Source organism: Mobula hypostoma, chromosome 3 (genome assembly GCF_963921235.1).
Source record: "Mobula hypostoma chromosome 3, sMobHyp1.1, whole genome shotgun sequence".
NCBI lineage: Eukaryota > Metazoa > Chordata > Chondrichthyes > Myliobatiformes > Myliobatidae > Mobula > Mobula hypostoma.
This window is the reverse complement of record NC_086099.1, coordinates 214,396,271-214,417,668: the sequence shown is the minus strand read 5'-3', so window position 1 is coordinate 214,417,668 and position 21,398 is coordinate 214,396,271. Positions and strand designations below refer to the sequence as shown.

The 21,398-nt window shown below is 39.0% G+C and overlaps 1 protein-coding gene across 10 annotated transcripts in view; it reads right to left on the bottom strand.

Moving 5' to 3' along the window:
* The window catches only part of kmt2ca (lysine (K)-specific methyltransferase 2Ca), a 491,834-nt gene that overhangs the window by 106,038 nt on the left and 364,398 nt on the right, over positions 1 to 21,398 (bottom strand). For 9 of the 10 annotated variants that reach the window (XM_063044443.1, XM_063044442.1, XM_063044440.1 and 6 more), the window contains 3 exons: positions 19,456 to 19,651; positions 17,242 to 17,346; positions 16,823 to 16,870 (listed from right to left, as the gene is read on the bottom strand). In XM_063044443.1, coding sequence (XP_062900513.1) covers positions 16,823 to 16,870; positions 17,242 to 17,346; positions 19,456 to 19,651 — 349 coding nt within the window. The remainder of the gene's footprint in view (positions 1 to 16,822; positions 16,871 to 17,241; positions 17,347 to 19,455; positions 19,652 to 21,398) is intronic. The other variant, XM_063044447.1, reaches the window with a different exon arrangement.

The following is a 21,398-nucleotide window of genomic DNA, read 5'->3' as shown; positions in this document are numbered from 1 at the left end:
GTCTCACCAATGTAGGGGAGGATGCATAGGGTAGATGACCCCAACAAATATGCAGATGAAGTGCTGCCTCATCTGAACAGACTGTTTGGAGCCCTGAGTGAAGGTGAGGGAGGTGGTGAATGGACAGATATAGCACTTCTTCCACTTGCAATGATTAAGTGTCAAGGGAGAGATTTGTGGGGAGGGATAAATGGACAAGGCAACCACAGAGAGGGTCATCCCTCCAGAAGGAGTAAGGGGGAGGTAAAGATGTGTTTGGTGGTGGGATCCTGCTGAGGATGGCAGAAATTGCTTAGAATAATGTGCTGAATGTGGAGGCTCATGGGGTGGTAGGTAAGGTCAAGAGGAACTCTATCTTGTTAAAGAGGTGGGAAGACGGGGTGGGGGCAGATGTCTGGGAAATGGAGGAGATGCAGGTGAGGGCAGCATCAATAATTGAAGGGAAAACCTGTTCTTTGAAGTAAAAGGATATTTTTGATGTTTTAGAAAAGAAAGCCTCATCCTGGGAACAGATGCTGTAGAAATGAAGGAAATGAGAAAAGGGCATGGTTTTTTTTATATATAGATTATGAGGTGGAAAGAAGTATAGTCAAAATAGCTGTGAGAATCAGTAGGTTGATAAAAGATAATGGCAGACATTTTATCCCCAGAGCTAGATAGAGATAGATCAAGAAAGGGGAGAGAGGTGTCAGAACTTTATCAAGAGAATTTAAGGGCAGGGTAGAAGTTGGAGGCAAACTTAAGGAAATTGACAAGCTTAGCATTGGTGCATAAAGCTGCACCAATGCAGTTGTCAATGTAGCACAGAAAGAGTTAGAGAGCACAGACTATTCCACATAGCCAACAAGAAGGCAGGCATAGCTGGGGCCCATGTGGGTGTCCATGGCAACCCCATGAGTTTGGTGTAAGTGGGAGGAGCCATAAGAGACCAATTCCACCAGATGGAGAGGAGTGGTGGTGGAAGGAAACTGGGTCTGTAGTCAAGAAAGAAGCAGAATGCTTTAAGGTCTTCTTGAGTGGAGATAGAAGTATTTTGGGTTGGTATCCAGATGAGACATTCAGAACCAGGGAATTAAAAGCTGTTGAAGAGATCAAGAGTATGTGAGGTGTCACGGACGTAGGTGGGAAGGGACTGAACCAAAGGGGATAAAATAGAGTCCAAGTCTGCAGACATGAAATCAGCGGGCAGAAGCAAGAATTCTATTTTTTGTACATATAAATCCAATTGTATTTTAGACAAGTTCTTCGTTATCAGCTTCATTTGTTGCTTTATGTCTGAAAATTAAATAATGAGGGTTCACCTGAGCATTTTGCTTCTTTAGTTTTAACACCAGAATACATTTTCCATATTTCTCTACCCCACCTATTATCAAGTCCTTGCGATTTTCTAAGTCTGTTAAAAAATCTGCCATATCTCAAATTCAATAAAGTATGACTATGACTAATTTACTAGCAACCTCTAATCCAACTGTTTAATTTTAATTTTATTTTTGTTGCAGTTTAACAATTATCTGCTTGCATTTTAAATAGCCTTTATATGCATAACAGTTAATATGCCTCTAGAGGCTACACAAAGTATAACTTTGAAGGCTTCCCAGCACTTCATTAAGTGAATAAATGTTTTCCCATTGGTTAATTTTACTGGAGTACTAAAGAAGCATTTTCTAATTGGTTTATTGTTATCTATGGAATTTTCCTTATCTTTAGGTATAAAAAATAGCTGTTTTATTCTAGGCACCATCTTTAGTTCCTCTCTTATTCAACTAGGAAGACCCCCGTCAGTGTTCTCTTTGTTATATCAACTCATAATAAACCAATCTTGAAGAACTAGTTTTAAGCCTCATTCCCCACTTCAAAAAGAACCTTGGATTTAACACCAAGAATTCACAAATTGGCATAGTTGGCAGGACGACTTAGAGCTTGGAGGAATCCCTCAAAAGGTGAAAATTTTATTACACAAAAGCGGCAAGACTTCCTCTTTATGTTCCAAATTGTCAAAGAGAAAGCTAGTTCTGGTTTCTACATCATAAGATAGGAGTTAGGATTAAGAACTGTTGCATTGCCAGTTTAAAAAAACAGATCTATAAAAAGAGCAGTGACCCGCTAGAGAGCCACATGCAAACTGGTAAAGCGCTAATTAAACACACAAGCTGCTGGAGCGTCAAAAATTAGATTCCCACAAACAGCAGAGCACAGATGAAAATTATTAAGTAGAGTCAAGTAGAGAAAACTTAAGTACGTGCAAGCTAGCTGAGCTTGGGGAGAAAGAACTAAACTGGGTTGCAGAACAATATATTAAAAATTTGAGATTGCCTAAGTAATAAGAAATGTACAAGTTAAAATTGATTTCACAACAATGGCCAAAGTCATTAAACTTACTAAGAGCTCTTACCTAAATGAAACATTTAAGTTTGATAAAGTTGATGAAAAAGTCCAAATGAAAAATATCTGCTACACTGTTTACTGATTTAGAGATAAGACTGTGGTCGGTTTGATTGAATGTGTGAGCGACTGAAAGAGTCAACAGGATGAGTAATCAAAAGAAGCGTGAAATTTGTGATAACATACAAAAACGGGATGATAGAGACAGTAAAAAGTCTAAAGAGCAAATATATTCATTAACCAAATAAGCAAATGAACAACATGATAATTAAATCAATGTGCAATGTGCAAAGTTAAGGTGAATTAAAAATGGAAAAGCGCAGCCACGAATTCAAATCGGTGGCTCTGCTAGTGACACTACTGCCGGCGCTCTCCCCAGGGAAACATCTATTTCTGAAGCTCCATCTGAGGAATTACAGCTCACTTCAAACAAGACTCCGTATACAGCATCACCAACCAAACTCTAGAGAATAACAGCCCACATCAAACAGTCCTCCAAGAGAGCAGCACCACCTGAACTCCAAAGCATTACAGAATGGACATGACATAGACTCTACAACAGCCATTAACGTCTCAAGTGAGGATGACAATGATGGAACAATAAGAATGACAAGTAATGTCACAGCTTGCTCCAACAAAGACCAAGGGAATGAATACACACAGGACTGAAGATTAAACCATTGTTAATGTATTGACAAGCTAGTGGCAGATCCATCAACTACTGTTCAACCACTCAACAATATGCTGGAGTGTACTCAGACAACTTTTCCACTTTAAATGAAAAACAACTGAAAGTGTTTCAAACTTAAAAACTGACTGTGTACTACATTTACACCCCTCTTGTTTACTCTGTAGGTCAACAAGAAACATCTTACAGCATGGCAATCTTATTTAAAAAAACATGGAGATTGATAGCATCCTGTTGGTTATTATTCTGGTAAAGATCTAATTCTATACATTGATGACTCCTCAATGATTGAGAGAAGAATTCGAATGACTGGATGGGCGGTTGTTTCTGAAATTGAAATTCTTGCATTGCGAAGCATGGTCCTGATACCTGTGGAACAGGCAGAACTAAAAGCTTTGTTTGAAGCCTGTGAGTCAGCAGAAGGAAGATCAGCTAATGTCTACACTGATTCTCGAGACGCTTTCGGAGTTGTTCATGATTTTGGAAACTCTTTTGGAAAGAGGATTTCTTACAGCTACAGGAACCCCAATCAAGAATGGCCAACTAGTGCAAGAACTTACGGATGTAAAACTACTGCCAGAAGTTGCCATATGCAAATGTATAAGTTACTCCATAATGACTACAATGGAAAGCCGTGGAAATGCATTCACAAATGAAATTGCAAAAATTAAGGCAACATGGGAAGGAGTAAAAGAAGTATCAAGAACATATACAGTGAACCTGACAGCTGGAATTATGGAAACAAAGCTGAACTCCATATTGCAGATGAGCATACAAGATATCCAAGAGCTGCAAGTTCAGTGCTCTAACCAGGAAATGTGGTTCTGGGTGGAGAATGGTCGGAAGTTAAACAGTAGTGGAGTATGGAGATGTGACACAAATCATAGACTAGTAGCCCATGTTGATTCCTTAGGTGGCACAGCAAATACACTCCATACTGGAGCACAGAAGATGATCGCAGATTCTCTTAAAGGTGGTGGAACCCATAGTTCAGGGCACAAGCTTAACAAACTTTTGAAAGGTGCATAACATGCCAGAAAACACAATTAAATACTCCTACCCCACCTGGTCCATTTTTACACTTACAAGTGGACTACACTTCTTTACCCTAAGTGTCAAGGACACCGAGATGTACTCGTAAAAGTGGACAAGTTTTCATGATGGGTAGAAATTACACCAGCAAACAAAACCACTGCCATACACAGAGTAAAAACTCTGAATGAGGAATATCCTCAATGGGGATCATCAAAAAGAGAAAATCTGCTGATGCTGGAAATTCAGGCAACACACACAAAATGCTGGAGGAACTCAGCAGGCCAGCCTACCCAAAACTCACTTTTTTAGATATCTACAAATCACAGACTTTCTAAGATCTCAATTAGGCACATTTCCTATAAGCTCAGATAAGAACTCACTAGACGTAATTTTTAATTTGACACCTTTTCATAATGGTTCAATATCTAATATTTATGATATGTTACTGGAGATGAGGAATTTTCCTTTAGACAAAACTCTCTGGGAAAAGATATACAGACATCAATATCTGAGGAAACTTGGAATGAAATTTTTAAACTGGTTAATACTTCATTGCTATGTGCTCACCATTCCCTCATACAATTTAAGGTGGTACATAGAGTCCATATGACCAAAGATAAGCTTTCTTGTTTTTATTCGGATATATCTCCCTACTGTGACAGATGTAATAATGGAGAAGCTTCATTAATTCATATGTTTTGGACCTGTCCGAGTCTTGAAAAATATTGGAGGGAAGTTTTTCAAACTTTTTCATTACTTTTCAAAGTCAATTTTAAGCCTAATCTGACGGCCCTATTCGGTATTGTTGCAGGACAAGATATCAAGCTGAAGACATCTGATTTACATATTTTGGCCTTTAGCTGTCTTATAGCTAGGAGGGCGTTTTTGTTTAAATGGAAAGATGTTTTTCCTCTTACTCATGCTCAATGTTATGTGACGTTGTGTCATGCTTAGATTTAGAGAAGATTCATTGTTCAATTTCTAAATCTCGTCAAGACTTCCAAGCATTGTGGGGACCTTCTCTGAATTATTTTCAAAACTTTCAAAACCTTTAATTTGTTGTTTAAATTCAGATGGTGGCTTTTATTAATTTCTATTATATGCGAAGGTATTTTACCTTTTATTCTCCTTAATAAACAGCTTCGGTCTTGGTAGGGGTTAGACTTTTTTGTAATAAATTAGTATATTTCAAGGTAACTAGACTAAACTACATGAATACGGCCTAATGATATTGTTATTATGAATAGATATAATGTAACTGGTAGTTTTAAAAATTTTTTTTGGCCTTTTATATATACTTTCTTGTACTCTGTATTCTTCTATGTAGAAACTAATAAAAATATTGGAAAAGGAACTCAGCAGGCCACGCAACATCCATGGAAAAGAGTAAACATTTGATGTTTCCGGCAGATATCCTTCATCAGGACTGCAGAAAAAAGATGAGGTCAGATTACAAAGGGCGGGGGGAGCGGAGGAATAAGTACAAGGTAGTAGGTGATAGGTGAAACCAGGAGAGGGGGAGGGTTGAAGTAAAGAAGTAAATTAAGTGATGAAAGAGATAAAGGGTTGGAGAAGGGGGAATCTGATAGAAGGCTGTGGAAGAAAGGGAAGGGGAGCGGCTTTCTGTCCTCTCCCACAGGTGCAGGTCACACCCTGATTTCTAGCTAGTTAATCACTAACTCAGTGGTGAAAGTAGAATGTAAAATTAAGTGGATACATGCTAGCCACAGCTAACAAGCTGAAGTGGTAACCGATGAAGATAATGAGTGTTGTGGTTAATATGCCAGCAACCTCTTGCTCACAGAGCCAACGCTGCTGGGCTACAGTGAACAAATCACTGACCAGCCAGAAGACTTAAAGAAAGTTGACAACTACTGGACATTATGAAGTCCATTCTAATATATTTTTGTTATTATATTTTTGCCAATTTTTCCTACTCATGTGCCAGTTGAGATGACTCATAATGTATACTTGCGAGTATCACATGAATTAGCTGTCAACGACTAGCTGCAGGGTATATCAATATAAACCACACAATTCAAAATATTCTCACCAGAACATCATGCACCCTGTTTATTAAACATTCCAGCAATGGCAATATTGATATTATGCCTTTGATTCATTATTCCCAATGGAGACATAAATATACAACGGTCATGTTCCACACAACTTCTGTGCAGATACTGTAATACCATCAAGGACTGTTTGCTGCTTCCCTAACAACAAACCATTGACAACAAACAATTGATTTGAAGGCTCTTCTCAACCACAAAAAGAGAATCTCATAGGGCCTCTGCCCCTTCCCTCTACAGTCCTGACGAAGGGTTCCGGCCCAAAACGTTGACTCATCGTTTCCACCGTTACTGCCCGACCTGCTGAGTTCCTCCAGCGTGTTGTGAGTGTTGCAGAGAATCTTTAGGTCAGCAGATGGAGAAATTGAAATGTGTGCAGAGGGAGCTACATGAGTAGACCAAGATGACTAAAGAGGAATACAGGAGAGAGCCGCAGAACAACCTTGGGCAGAGCAGCACACAGGAGGCATGGAGAGGTATGAAGAACATCACTGACTTCAATCAACCTAGCTGCAGAGCCTCAGAGTGAAGCCGTGAATGTGCTAATGAGTTAAACCAATTTTCCATAGGTTTGATAATTGCTCTCCTGTTCACACCCACCCCCAGGTGCTGAGGGACTGAATGCTCCCTCAGCACCAATGCCTCCCCTCCTCCCTCGCTAAATAGAGCCGACTCCTATTTGGATAAGCAAGGCAGCACTGTGAGGATCATGTTTTTTTTTGATTTCTCAAGTACCATACAGCCCTCATTGCTGGTGAAAAAGGTCCATTCAGTGCCGGTTGGCACTTCCAATGTATCTTGGATAATGGACTACCTCACTGGCAGACCAGTTTATGCAGCTTCAGAGCTGTGTGTCAGACATGGCTATAAGCAGCACTGGGGCCCTACAGGGCCTGTATTGGCTCCCTTCCCATTTACCCTGTATACCTCAAACTTTAGGTACAACATTGTCATCTGCAGAGATTCTCTGATGACTCAGCAATAGTTGTGTGTATAAAGGGATGACAGGAGGATGAATACAGGGCTCTTGTGGAGGACTCTGTTGAAGATGACTCATCTGCAGCTCAACATCAGTAAGACAAAGGAGATGGTGATGGACTGTAGGAAGACTAAGCCTGCACTGCTCCCTGTTACTATTGATGGTAAGGATATGAATATGGTGAGGATCTACAAATACCTGGGAGTGCAAATGGAAGAGAGACTTCAGTGCAGCACCAACACAGAAGCTGTGTACAAGGGCCAGAGTCACCTCTGCTTCCTGAGGAGACTGAGGTCCTATGGAGTATGCCTCTCCCTCACGTTCTATCAGTCTGTTGCTGCCAGTACAATCTTCTATGCAGTGGTATGCTAGCGCAATGGCATCAACACAAGTGATGCCAACAGGGTCAATAAACTGATTAGAAAGGTTGGCTCTGTTATAGGAGTCAAACTGGACACACTAGATGCTGAGGTAGAATAAAGGACCCTACAGAAAATCCTGGCAATTCTGGCCATTATTTCTCACCCTCTGCATGCTACCTTGGCTGAACTCCAGAGCATTTTTAGTAATAGACTAAGACAAATGCACTGCTCCAAAGAGCGCTATATGAGGTCATTCTCGCCCTCCGCCATAAAGCTCTATAATGAGTCAACCTATAGCCAGGGAAATGATGACCCACTTCTGTTGGACTGTTTAAAGTAACTTTCTTTAAATTCTCCTTACTTTCTTCTAATATTGTATATCTGTGCACTTGTAATGCTACTGTGACACTATAATTTCCTTTGGGATCAATAAAGTATCAATCTATATCGTCATAAACTGAATCAATTATGTAAATATATTCAGCATGATTTAGGAAATATCATATCATGACTCATCCTGGGAAATCTAATGTTCACAACAAAGCTCTTAGATCTTTTCATGTGTTTACTAGAAAAGCTACTTTTTGCTTGAGTTCAGAAGGTACCATTTCACTAGTTTATGCAATTACACTCTACAATGTCCTAAAATGGGGTAATGATTCAGGAATTTTTATTGACAATCTGAAAAATATTACAATTCAACAAAGCTTCTGGCAAGTAATTATAAATCGTCTAAGTTCATGGAACAATATGCACTTTATGTGCAGAAATGGAGCGCACACCTCTCTTCCACGCAAGTAGTTAGGAATCTGAAACTGCTGTGTCATCTATTGCGGCTGGTACTCTCAATGCAGCCTCCTCTACATTGGTGAGACCTGTCATAAATTGGGGGACAATTTGGAGCACCTCCACACCATTCACCATAAGCCAGCAGCCAAACATTTTAATTCTGATGCCCATTCCGATTTGTCGGTCCACACCCTCCTCTTGTGACAAGATGAGGCCACCCTCAGGGTGGAGGACCAAAACCTTATATTCCGTCTGGGTACCCTCCAACTTGATGACATTAACATCGATTTCTCCTTCCGGTGAATAAATTTCCCCCCTTCCCCTATTCCCCACTCTGATCTTTCACTTCTTCTCACCTGTCTATTACTTCCCCCGGTCCCTTCCCTCCTACTGTTCACTCTCTTCTATCAGATTCTTTCTTCTCCTGCCTTTGACCTTTCCCACCCACTTGGCTTCAACCATCACCTTCCACCTAGCCTCTTCCTTCCCCCCCATCCGCACCTTTTCATTCAGACATCTTCCCCCTTCCTTTTCAATCCTGAAGAAAGGTCTCTGCTCCAAACATTGACTGTTTACTCTTTTCCTTTGATGCTCCCTGACCTGCTGAGTTCCTCCATCATTTTGTGTGCACAGCTTTGGATTTCTGGAATCTGCAGACTTCAGCGTGTTTGTAGTTAGAAGTTTGTTGTTTCGGGTAAGTTTTTCCTGGCATGATACATATACACACCTTACCTTTACCTCCTGAGTCCAGGAGTTTTGCATTAATTTTATTCTCAGTTTATGGTGTTGCAAGGAGTACAAGAGAGATTAAAAATGTTGTCACAGTCTTTGATAGGGTAAACAATATCACTGCTGAAGCCTTGGGAAAATTAACCACAGAAATAGTTGCCATGCTCAGAATGATTCTCCAAAATCGTATGACATTAAATCTTCACTTAGCAGTTGGGGGGGGGGCATATTATGGGCAAGGAGTGCTGCACTCAGATACCTGATGAGCCTGAAGATACAACTAATTTAGTTGATCATATTCGTAAAAAAGCAGCTAAAATACATAATTCTGATGGATGATTTTTTTTTTGATCAGACCCATTCAAGTCTCAGAAGCCAGAGTTACTCAATATTATAGTCATAATATTCATACTAATAGGCCTTATCATAATTTACATATTTTTTACTTGTTTAAAAGGTGATCATTAACAGAATAGTTCAAACTTGCATAAGTGTGCCACTCTAACCTGCTGAAATATGACATAATCTTATGACTACTTTGAAGAATATATACCCATATTTCATAATCTAAGTAGCTCTTTTGATGTTACACACAGATGCCTCTGAATTGTCAGATGTAATGATTCTAGATGTGTGATTTAGAATCAAAGGTGGGGGGGGGTGAATTGACGGATCCAACTGTTCAATTTTAATTGTTATTTTCTTTGCAGTTTAAAAATTGTTTATCTGCTTGTATTTTAAGTAACCTTTACAAGCATAACATTTAATTATGCCCCCAGTGGCTATACAAAGTATAATTCTGAAAGCTTCGCTGTACTTTATTAAGTGAATAAGTGTTTTCTCATTGGTTAATTTTACTGTAGTATTAAAGAAGTATTTTCTCATCAAATTATTGTTATCTATGGACTTTTCTTCATCTTTGGGTATAAAAGTAGCTGCTTTAGTAGCTCTCTTCAAGTTGTAAGACTCCTGTGTCACTGTCCTGTTCCTCTTCTCTTTGCTCTATCAACTCGTAATAAGATGACCATGAAGCTAACAGGTTTTATGCTTCATTCCTGACTTCTAAAAGAACCTTGGATTTAAACACCAGAATTCAACACCCTCAGAGATCAAACGAATCCATGCCAAAATAAGGGCAGTTACAGTATGGTTGTGAAACAACAATCAATATTCTGAAAAAATTATTTTCACCCTGTTTGATAAGTTACTCGGGATAGATTTATTGCAATCTTTAAATAACTCTGTACAGTTTGTATATAATCATATATTTCTCAGATTGAATTCTACAAATAAAGTGAAGCACAGCCTTCCCAAAGGAAGTTCTGCTGAACTTGTTTCAATAATTTCAAGGATATATTAAAAAAGTGGGTTTGAGTCTGGACAGACATCGTGCATGAACAATACAGCTAATCGGACTCCTGCACCTTGTCCTGCACATTCTCCTTTTTCAGATATTGTTTATCCAGCTCTTTTGTGAATACTACAATTAAATCTGTTTGTACTGCTACCCTTCATAGAGTATAACACACCCTAAAGGCACACCAAATAAAGAGATTTTCATATCACTTTGGTTCTTTTACGATTCAGGATCTTCCATTACCGGCAGCAGTTTCTCACTAATTTACGATTTGAAACACCCCATCACATCCCCATGCAAACTATTGCAAGAAGAATAACCTCACCTTCTTCCTTCTATCCACAAAAGCCCCTCACCACTGCAATAATTTCAGTAAATTTCATACACTTTTCTAAATATTCCAGTTGTGGTTGAACCACAGCATTGATAAAAGTTCATTACAACTTCCTTGTTCTTATACTCCATCCTTCTATAAAATGTTGGATCTCAGTGCACTGCAGCACAGAATCAGCGCCAAATCGAATCCATGCCAAACCATTAATCTGCTCTCCTATCGACCTGCATCTGGACCACAGCCCTCCATACCCCTCCTGTCAAATATACTTATCCAAATGTCTCTTCAATGCTGAAATTGAACCAATATCTACCACCTCCGCTGGCAGCTCGTTCCACACTCTGACAACCCTGTGAGTAAAATTCCAACTCAAGTTCTCCTTAAATATTTTACTTTTAACTCTTAACTATTAGTTCTAGTCTCACCCAACCTCAGCGGAAAAAGCCAACTTACATTAATCTCTATCTGTATCCCTCTATTTTGTATACCTCTTTCAGATTTCCCCTCATTTGCCTCTGCTCCAGGGAATAAAGTCTATTCCTATAGCTCAGGTTCTAAGGTCCTAGCAACATCCTTGTAAACTTTCTCTGTACTCTCCCATATGGATCTACTGAACAGCAATCATCTGAACCCAAGCTGACCTCTGCAAAATGCCTTCAGTGGTAAGGTCCAGTCCTCTTCAGCTGCTTTATAAGTAACATTCCCTTCGTCAGAAAGGTCAGAAGTGATGTCATTCACTTATGACTGCGAATCATCAAATGCTAGGCAATCCAACAAGGCCTGCACTATGTTTAGGCACAGGCTCAAGTAGCAGTTAGATAACTACCCCAACCACTCCAAGAAGTTCAACAGTATTCTCACTTGCAGATTTCACTTAACTAATATCACAAGGGACTTAAATGCCTTAAATTTTAACTGGAACAGCCATAAAACTGCTGTGAAATCAGGGCTAAATGTGCTGCAGCAAGCCTCTTGCCTCCTGACTTCCAAAGCTTTTGTATCTCCCTTAAGGCAAGTCAAGAGTTTGATGGAATATTCTCCATTTGCCTCCAAGTACAGTTGGAGAATATTCAAGAGGTTGTTTATTCAACATTCAATGTTGAATACCATGCACAGCACAGCCCTTTGGATTTGCATCCCACCCTCTACCAGCTGGGCTCACCATTTACAAAGCACACTTTTATCTACTTGCCAAAATCACCATCTAATCCTGCAGCATCTAATGCCAGGAGGAGAAGGGAAACAGGTGCAAGTTCTTCTCCAAGTCACACACCATTACACTGTAAACTTCCTTCAATGTTCCTGGGTCAAAGTCTTGAAAGTAGTTCAATAGCACTATATGGGTTAGGAATGACTTTATTCTACACATGACTTTATTGTTCCATTCCACACATTTTTCAAGTTTCCCTCAAGCTCCATTATTTTTTAAATGGAGTTTGAGGAAAACATGAAACAAAGGGTGGAAGAATGGAGTTACCAAAAGTAATTACAGCAGTAAATCTACCCAGTGGGCACTTTATTAAGTACAGGAGATACCTAGCAAAGTGCCCAGTGAATGATTATTTGTGGTCTTCTGCTGCTGTAGTACATCCACTTCAAGGTACAGCATGTTGTTCATTTAGAGATGTCCTTCTGCACACTACTGTTGTAACATGCAGTTATTTGAGTTACTGTCACATTCCTGTCAGCTTGAACCAGTCTGGCCATTCTCCTCCGACCCCTCTCATTAACAAGGCATTTTCACCCACAGAACTGCCACTGACTGGATGTTTCTTGTTAATTACACTATTCTCTGTAAATGCTAGAGACTGCTGTATGTGGAAAAATCCAGATCATCAGCAGTTTGAGAAACTCAAACCACACTGTCTGGCACCAACGATCATCCTATGGTCAAAGTCACTTAGATCAAATTTTTCCCCATTCTTATATTTAATCTGAATCACAACTGAACCTCTTGACCATGTCTGCATGCTTTAATGTATTGAGTTGCTGCTGCATGATTGATCAGGTATTTTGCATTAACCAACAAGTATATACGTTTACCCAATAAAGTGGCCACTGAATGTGTCCCAGATACTGAGGGGCAAAGGATTTGGAAAAAGGCTGGAGTGAGGGGATTGAGGGAGAGAGGTATTACATATAGGAATAAGACTGAATGGTGTGAACTGCTCAGTTTCTTGTTTACACAAAATATTCTGCAGATGCTGGGGTTAAAGCAACATGCACAAAACGGTGGAGGAACTCAGCAGGTTGGGCAGCATCCATGAAAATGAACAGTCAATGTTTCAGGCCGAGACCGAAGTCCTGACGGGTCTCAGCCTGAAACACTGACTGTTTGTTTCCACGGATGCTGCCCGACCTGCTGAGTTCCTCCAGCTTCTTGTTTACAATGCTAATATACTGTTATTTTTTCTAAAAAAATTTTGTCTCATTGTCCCCAGTCAATTTGAAATATACCGTACAAAGGATTTCAGTTAATTGGGCCACCAGTTAATCAGGGCAGCCGCTTATTTGGGAGAACCTTAAAGAAAAAAAATCTAATCAAGAAAATAGCCAGGATTCCCTCTGTTTATTTGGCACACTATGTCACTTAATTTGGATGGGAGACTGTTGCTAAACGGTTTCTAACCAGCGTCAGGGCACATGAACTTGTGTGGCGATTAGAATACTCCACCGTGCCTAGAGCAAGCGGTTTTCAAATGGTGCCAGTTGCATGTGTAAGGGGTTTCTTCTTTTAGGTTGCTGCGAAGGCTAACAAAATGGCTTCTTTGTTATGTTATAATTAAAATGGCTTTTCCGTAATAATAACTGCGATGTAAGGAGTTCTCTCTCTCTCTGCTTGTTTGGGTCATATTATTGATAAGAGAGTGAATGAACCAATTGACATAGATATTATTTTTACCTGTGTGTCTGTAAGCTATTGTTTTCGCGGGTGTTGAGGTGCGATGGGGACAGAGTGAGGAGACGCGATGCTGACGGGACAGACCCCGAGTGGGAGTCCGAGGCCCAGGGTCTTCGGCAAGGAGGGGAGATGAAGACAGACTCGTGTGGAGCGTCTGGTCGACCACCGTGGTTGGTCCCAGGCGGCGGGTCGAGGTGGTCAGAGGGGATCAAATGGTGCAAAGAAGACTCCATTACTTGAGCTCCAACTGTTGTACATGAAGTGGTTGAACTTTGATAAGTTTGGTGCAAGTTTGGTGCCTTTTACCTTCCTTTTATATTTTATCTCTATTAATTACATAGTTCCAGTAAGATCTCTAAAGTGTAATCATTTAATCGCATATGGTGTATTGTCTGTTATTTGGGGTACATCATACAACGTCCACACAAACTTGATTACCCATTTTGGTGGGGCTGAAGGCTGCTCCCCCTAGACAAAAGCAAGTTGAGCAAGCCTGAGGCTTACCAGGGGGCTACACGTACGCTTGTGTTCAAAAAACAGTAATTTTTGCCACTGGCAGTTGGTGAGAAATACAGTGCCTATTAAAAGTATTCACCCCCTTTGGAAGTTTTCATGCTATATTGTTTTGTAACATTGAATCACAGTGGATTTAATTTGGCTATTTTTGACACATCAACAGAAAAAAACTCTTTCGTGACAAAGTGAAAACAGATTTCTACAAAGTGATCTAAATTAATTACAAATATAAACCGTAAAATTGATTGCACAAGTATTCACCCCCTTTCACTTAACACACTAAATCATCACTGGTGCTGCCAATTGGTTTTAGAAGTCACATAATTAGTTAAATTAATCTGTTTTTGGAGACCCGTGTGCAGACAAGGTGCTTCAATTGATTATAGTAGAAATACCCTGTATCTGGAAGGTCCAACTGCTGGTGAGTCAGTATCCTGGCAAAAATTACACCATGAAGACAAAAGAACACTCCAAGCAACTCCACAAAAAGGTTTTTGAAGAGCTCGAGATGGATACAAGAAAATTTCCAAGTCACTGAATATCCCTTGGCGTACAGTTAAGTCAATCACTAAGAACTGGAAAGAATATGGCACAGCTGTAAATCTGTCTAGAGTAGGCCATGCTCAAAAACTGAGTGACCATGCAATAAGTGGACTAGTAAGGGAGGCCACCAAGAGACCTGTGACAACACTGGAGGAGTTACATTACAAGCTTCAGTGGCTGAGATGGGAAAGACTGCACATATAACAACTGTTGCCCGGGTGCTTCACCAGTCACAGCTTTATGGGAGAGTGGCAAAGAGAAAACCACTGTTGAAAAATACTCACATGAAATCTCAGCTAGGGTTTGTCAGAAGGCATGTGGGAGACTCTGAAGTCAGCTGGAAGGTTGTTCTATGGTCTGATCAAACCAAAATTAAGCTTTTTGGCGATCAGACTAAATGCTATGTTTGGCGTAAGCCAAACACCACACATCATCAAAAACACGCCATCCCTACTGTGAAGTATGGTAGTGGCTGCATCATGCTGTGGGGATGCTTCACTGCAGCAGGCCCTGGTAGTCTTGTGAAGATAGAGGGTGAAATGAATGCAGCAAAATGCAGGGAAATCCTGGAGGAAAACCTGATGCAGTCTGCAAGAAAACTGCAACTTGGGAGAAGATTTGTTTTCTAGCAAGAAAATGACCCCAAGCAAAGAGCTAAAGCTACACAGGAATAGCTTAAAAACAACAAAGTTAATGCCCTGGACAGGCCAAGTCAGAGTCCAGACCTCAATCCAATTGAGATTTTGTGGCTGGACTTCAAAAGGGCTGTTCACTCACAATCCCCATGCAATCTGACAATTTGAGCAGTTTTGTAAAGAAGAATGGGGGAAATTGCAGTGTCCAGCTGTGCAAAGCTGATGGAGATCTATCCACACAGACCTAAGGCTGTAATTGCTACCAAAGGTGCATCTACTAAATAATGACATGAAGGGGGTGAGTAATTATGCTATCAATTATATTGTGCTTAATAATTGTAACATATTTTGACCAATTTGCAGAAATTGTTTTCACTATGATACGAAAGGATCTTTTTCTGTTGATCAGTGTCAAAAAGCCAAATTAAATCAACTGTGATTCAATGTCATAAAACAATAAAACATGAAAACTTCCAGGGGATGGGGTAATACTTTCTATAGGCACTGTAAGCAGCAAGATAAACCAGAACTGATTTGCTCACTGTGGTTGCAAGCATTCAGATTTGGAGATGCCAGAAATGGCTGGGAGTGAAAAATCAAACAATTTCACAGCAAGTTAGGACCTACAAAGAATTTGAAGGTTTGGACAATCATCTTGAATGTTACAATGAAAATGAAGGGCTGAATGGCCTACTCCTGCACCTACTTTCTATGTTTCCATGAAGATGAAGATTTGGAGGATGCAATCATTGACAACATTGTATGAAAGCAGTCTATTATCTGCATGAGGTGTTTGCACTGCTTTAATTAATCTACAGTCAAACGAACACGACATAGATATATTACTCTGTCGATAATGTTAGGAACTAATACAGTATTATAGGACTGCAATAGTATTGATAATACTCTAATTTGTTCTGTATTTTATTTAAATACATACTTTGCTACTCAGTTTGTCTTTTTTATACCTTCCATGAAGCATATGCTAATTGGGGCAGCCACTTAATTGGTTGGTCCTGGTGTGTCCTAATTAACAGTAATTCACTCAATTTTCAAAAATCTTTCATACACATTAACTTCCCTCAGCTTTAGCTGCAAGTGCATGTGTGGCATGCTGTTTTTATTCCAAGTCCCACTGCTAAATTGCATTTTCATTTCCCTTATACTAAGAAACTATTTTCACAATCTCAAAACAGATATCTTATTCATGTAAGCCAAAAGCAGGTGCTTTTCAACATCAGTGCTGCACATGAAGTTTATTATGTTTAAATCATCTCTTTATTTGAAGTCACTACTATTCTACTGTCTAATGCTGATGCAAAATGCAGTTTATTCTTCAAGCAAAACTAATGGCATGATAAAATTTGTTAGTGCAACAGAATGAACAGAACAAATAAAAGTTTTTCCAAATTGCACACACAGGCATGGACAGACATTGCATTGGATGAGACAAAAGCACCACACATGAGACTACTGCTATCCACCATTTAGTCTCTTACCAAATGGAGATGGTGAATTCTCGACCTGGAAAGTGCATAAATCAAGACCTACAGGACCCAAACCAGATAAAATGGATAAATAAGTGCAGGATTAAAAGAAAGCACAAATAAAACGCAAGCACAGTATAAGCAACTTAATAGCATGCTTCAGGCATTGGGCAGTTGAGCATTAAGAAGGATAAACACTGATTGTTAATGTCTCAGATAACTGCATCAAAAAAGCAAGCAAAGCACACCACAGCAAAGTAGTACTGAAATAAAACGGGCACAAAAAATGATGTCAAATAACAGCTAGAAGAGACATAGGAAACCTAGGTAAAATGAGATGTTCAAACATCACAGGAATCCATTATTCTTCCATTGACTACACTGGAAATGCCTGGATTGCCTATGAGATTCAAAACAGCATCCAAACATACCCGACTCATCTCTTGCTTTGCCTAATTCATCAGATAGTATTCCAAGGATATCATCTTCTGTGGTGAGGACTTCCGACAGATCAGCAAGTGGATCATCACTGTTACCTGCAGAACAATCAATCAGATTAAAAGAGTAGAACGATAATAATACAAGTAGTGTGTGGAACTGGAGAGAGCTGCTTGTTATGAGTTGCCAGGCTCCGGCATCATCTCGAGTAACCTCAAACTTGATCAAAAAGGCACAAAGTTGCTGAACAATTTGTATTTATGTGTTGTATGTCATGGGCTGCAAATAGCACCCAACATTAACTAAAGGAGTAAGTAGTGAATCACTTTACTAAAGCATTGCTTCCATGGTGTCCTGACAAATATAATAGCTTGCTTATCCTTTTCAGATTTCTACAGGACTCCTTCCAGTTGGATTATGTTACCCTTAGATAACTAATAGTTCTTGCGTTGGCTGCTCATTTCACCAGTTTTTGCAACTGCTGTGTTTCTAATTGCCATCACAAAGTAGACAAAAAAGGCAGCATTTTGAGTTATTTGAACAATGTAAGTTTCATGTAAATGACCAGGTCAAAGTTAAATAGAAGGGTATGGCTACCTCCAGTGACATTATAAAGCAAACAGAAACCTTACAATAAAGAAAATGTTGGCCAAGATAACAAACTGGGAACAGCCTTGTTCATGCTATATTAAGACTTCCTAAGCAATGTTTTCAGTAGGAGCTGCCCAAAGTGATCAGAATCAGAATAAGGATCAGGTAACGTATCACTAGCATACATTGCGGAATTTGTTATTATGTGGCAGCTGTACATTGCAATACATAATTAAAAAACTGTAAATTATAGTAAATATATATATATATAAAAAAATTAAATTAAATAAAGTGCAAAAAGAGAAGAAAGTAACGATGTAGTGTTCATAAGTTCAATGTCCATTCAGAATTACGGTGGTAGAGGTGAAGAAGTTGTTCCTGAATCATTGTGTGTGTGCCTTTAGACTCCTGTACTTCCTCCCTGATTGTAGCATGACTGTGATACATGACCGTTTACTGAACAAGATGGTTAAAGGAAACAAAAAAACCACTTGCACATTGAAATGGTTCAAGTAACATTCTAGAAAGAGAAGCACGGGTGATGGTAGTTCATTATGATTAAATGTGACATCATATAACATAAACCAGCATCACAAATTAATATGTAGTGAGGCATTTCTGGAAAGAAGAACTTCAAACTAATGAGAAAAAGTACAATTCAAGGACTATTAAAAAGCTGATAACAGGGAAGCAATGATAGAAAGACATTGACTATACCTGCCCATTGGTAAAAACGTTATCAGATTATCTGAATGTAATTATAACTTCTTATGGAAATAATGGGGAAATATTTAATACATTAGCAAAGAAAGAGGCCAACAGCTCCACAATATTCAAGAACGTGGAAATGACACATCCATCCCCTGTACAACTGGAATTAACATAAAATTATGAGACATATTGCCATGAATTATAGATAACCTGAATCCAGTGGTTTTTAAATGCTGCATTCACTTTAGACCAAACCACAAGGGAAAACCCTTAACACTGGAAGTAGAGAACAGATATCGTTTCTGTTATCTGCAGATTTAGCCGAGGGATAAAGGAGAAAAGTAATTAATCTTTTAGAATTCTACTTCAGGTTAACCACAACAACCATACAAGAAAACACAAACCGGCAAAAACTAAGTTTATGGGTGATAATACATACATGATAGGCAGTACAGCATGCCTATCTTAAAGCTCCATCATTCCAAGTTCGATTCTGATCTCCAGTGTCATAAGGAATCTGAATGCTCTTCTTATAAATGCATGGATTTTCCCTGCACTCAGCTTTCTCCCGGATGGGCAGGGAGTTAAATTAACTTTCTACTGTAAATTCCCCTTGATGTAGATGGTTGAAGTCATTAGAGATATAATTAAATGCTGCAATGTGTATATTATGGATTTCATTAGAATAAACCAAATGAATAATACAAGGAATGAATATAGGGAAACAGCGACTGCTTTCCCTATCATTATATCTGTACAATTCTGTAATAACCTACCATCCAAGCGCAACAGTGTGCGGAGGATAGGTAAAAGTTATGTCCTACACAATAATGACATAGAGTGGACAACCCTTCCTCCTTCCAACGATAAGCATTAATGCTTGCTATTGGTAGCGCCACACGTACCTTGCCCTCCCTGTTGTTTCGTAGCCACTTGTGCTGCAGCTGAACTCAACAGTGGATCAGAAGAAGGATTCAAGAAGTTTACATTCGCATTTGGTACTCTGTTTGGTAGTTGCGATGATTCTTCGTCAGACAGAGCATCCAAAATGGACTTACTCTGCCGACTTGTATGCAGCAAATGTTTTCCAAAAAAGGCTTCCTGAGAAAAGAATGCACAGGAAGAAAGTTGATTATTATTGACTTGATTTTGATGAAGTGAAGTCAAACTTCTGTTTCTTCTTTTTAAGCTGCCGTAAGAAAGCAGCATCTGTCATCAAAGACCTTCACAATCGAGGCCTTGCTCTCTTCTCATTACCACCATCAGGCAGGAGGCACAGAAGCCTTAGCCTGATAGTTACCCTGTAACCATGAGGCTCCTAAACCAGTGTGGATAACTCCACTCACCACTGCTCTGAATTGATTCCACAACCTACAGAGACACTTTCAAAGACTCTACGATTCATATTCTCAGTATTATTTTTATTCATTTGCACAACTTGTCTTCTTTTGCATACTGGTTGTCTGTCATATGGTTTTCCATAAATTCTATTTTATTTCATTATTTTCTGTAAATGCCTGCAAGAAATAAATCTCATGGTAGGATATGGTAATATATATGTACTTTAATAATAAATTTTACTTTGACTTTTGACTTTGAAGTTACACGATTACAAAAACCTAAATAGTTCACCAATAAGTTCTAACTATCTTACCATAATCTTTCCTTTAGAAACCTACTAAGCTTTTCATTTGGCTCTTCAATGCTTTCTCAAATGATACTTCTTTTGCCACTGTTGCCTATATTCTGATAGGGAATAAAAAATCTTCTTGACGCAGGAAATCTGATTAAATAATAATTGAGAATGCTCTGTTAGTGAGATAGCATTCAAGGAGAGAGAATAAAAGTTGATTTCAGGTCCATTGAAGGTAACTATGGTGAAATTTTAATTCAAGCTCCCCCTCCATAGATGCTGTCGGACCTGCAAAAACATTTCTAAAATTCTTCGGTTTCCATTTTGACACAATTTAGTTTTTAAGTAAGGGCCTAAACAAAGTAAAATTGCCACTTATTAATGACAACCTCTGTTGTGAAGCTATTGTTCACAGCTCATGCAGCTCTGACATTAAAAGAATGACATTAACCTTATGAATTGAAAGTGGACAGTGGCTTTTCCCATCCTCTCCAAATCCAGAAATCCTAACAAAATAAACCCTAAGTTCAACATAATTGATACAAATAACAGATCGAAACAAGACTTCAGTAAAGTCGTCTAGCTTCTGCCCCTTTCCTTCCCAGTCCCGGTTAAGGGTCCAAAATGATGACTCCTCTCCAAAGATGTTGCCTGTTACACTCACATTTTATGTGTATTACTTCAGTAAAAATAAGTGTGTAAAAAGATCTTGCAATAGAAACAGTCAAGCCTAAGGTACCATTGAAAATACCAAGAAATTAATAAAATGGAACATTTACAACTACTCAATGTTCAAAATGTAATTTTCACAATTTCTAGTTCAAGAAATATTTAGTCAGTGAAATAAAACAGAAACTGCTGCAAGTACTCGGAAGGCCATGCACCATTTATGGAAAAAGAAACAGAGCTAAGCTTTTGAGGTTGATGATCTTTCATCAGAGGCCACTGACCTTAGCACAATAATTTTGTTTCTCATTCTACAGATGCTGCTTGACCTGCAAAGCTTTCTCAGAATTTTCTGTATCTACTTCAGGTTTCCAACAAATGCATTCTCGTTGCTTTTCTACTAATTTCCAAGATGTTTTTTGATAAAGCAATAGAAAAGTTTTCCAAATGCTTGGTTTTTTTTTAGAAAACATTTAGAATGTATGATAATTTTACCACTTTTCAAGCCAGGCACTCTAAAAGGTATGCCAGTATATATTTGGTTACAAG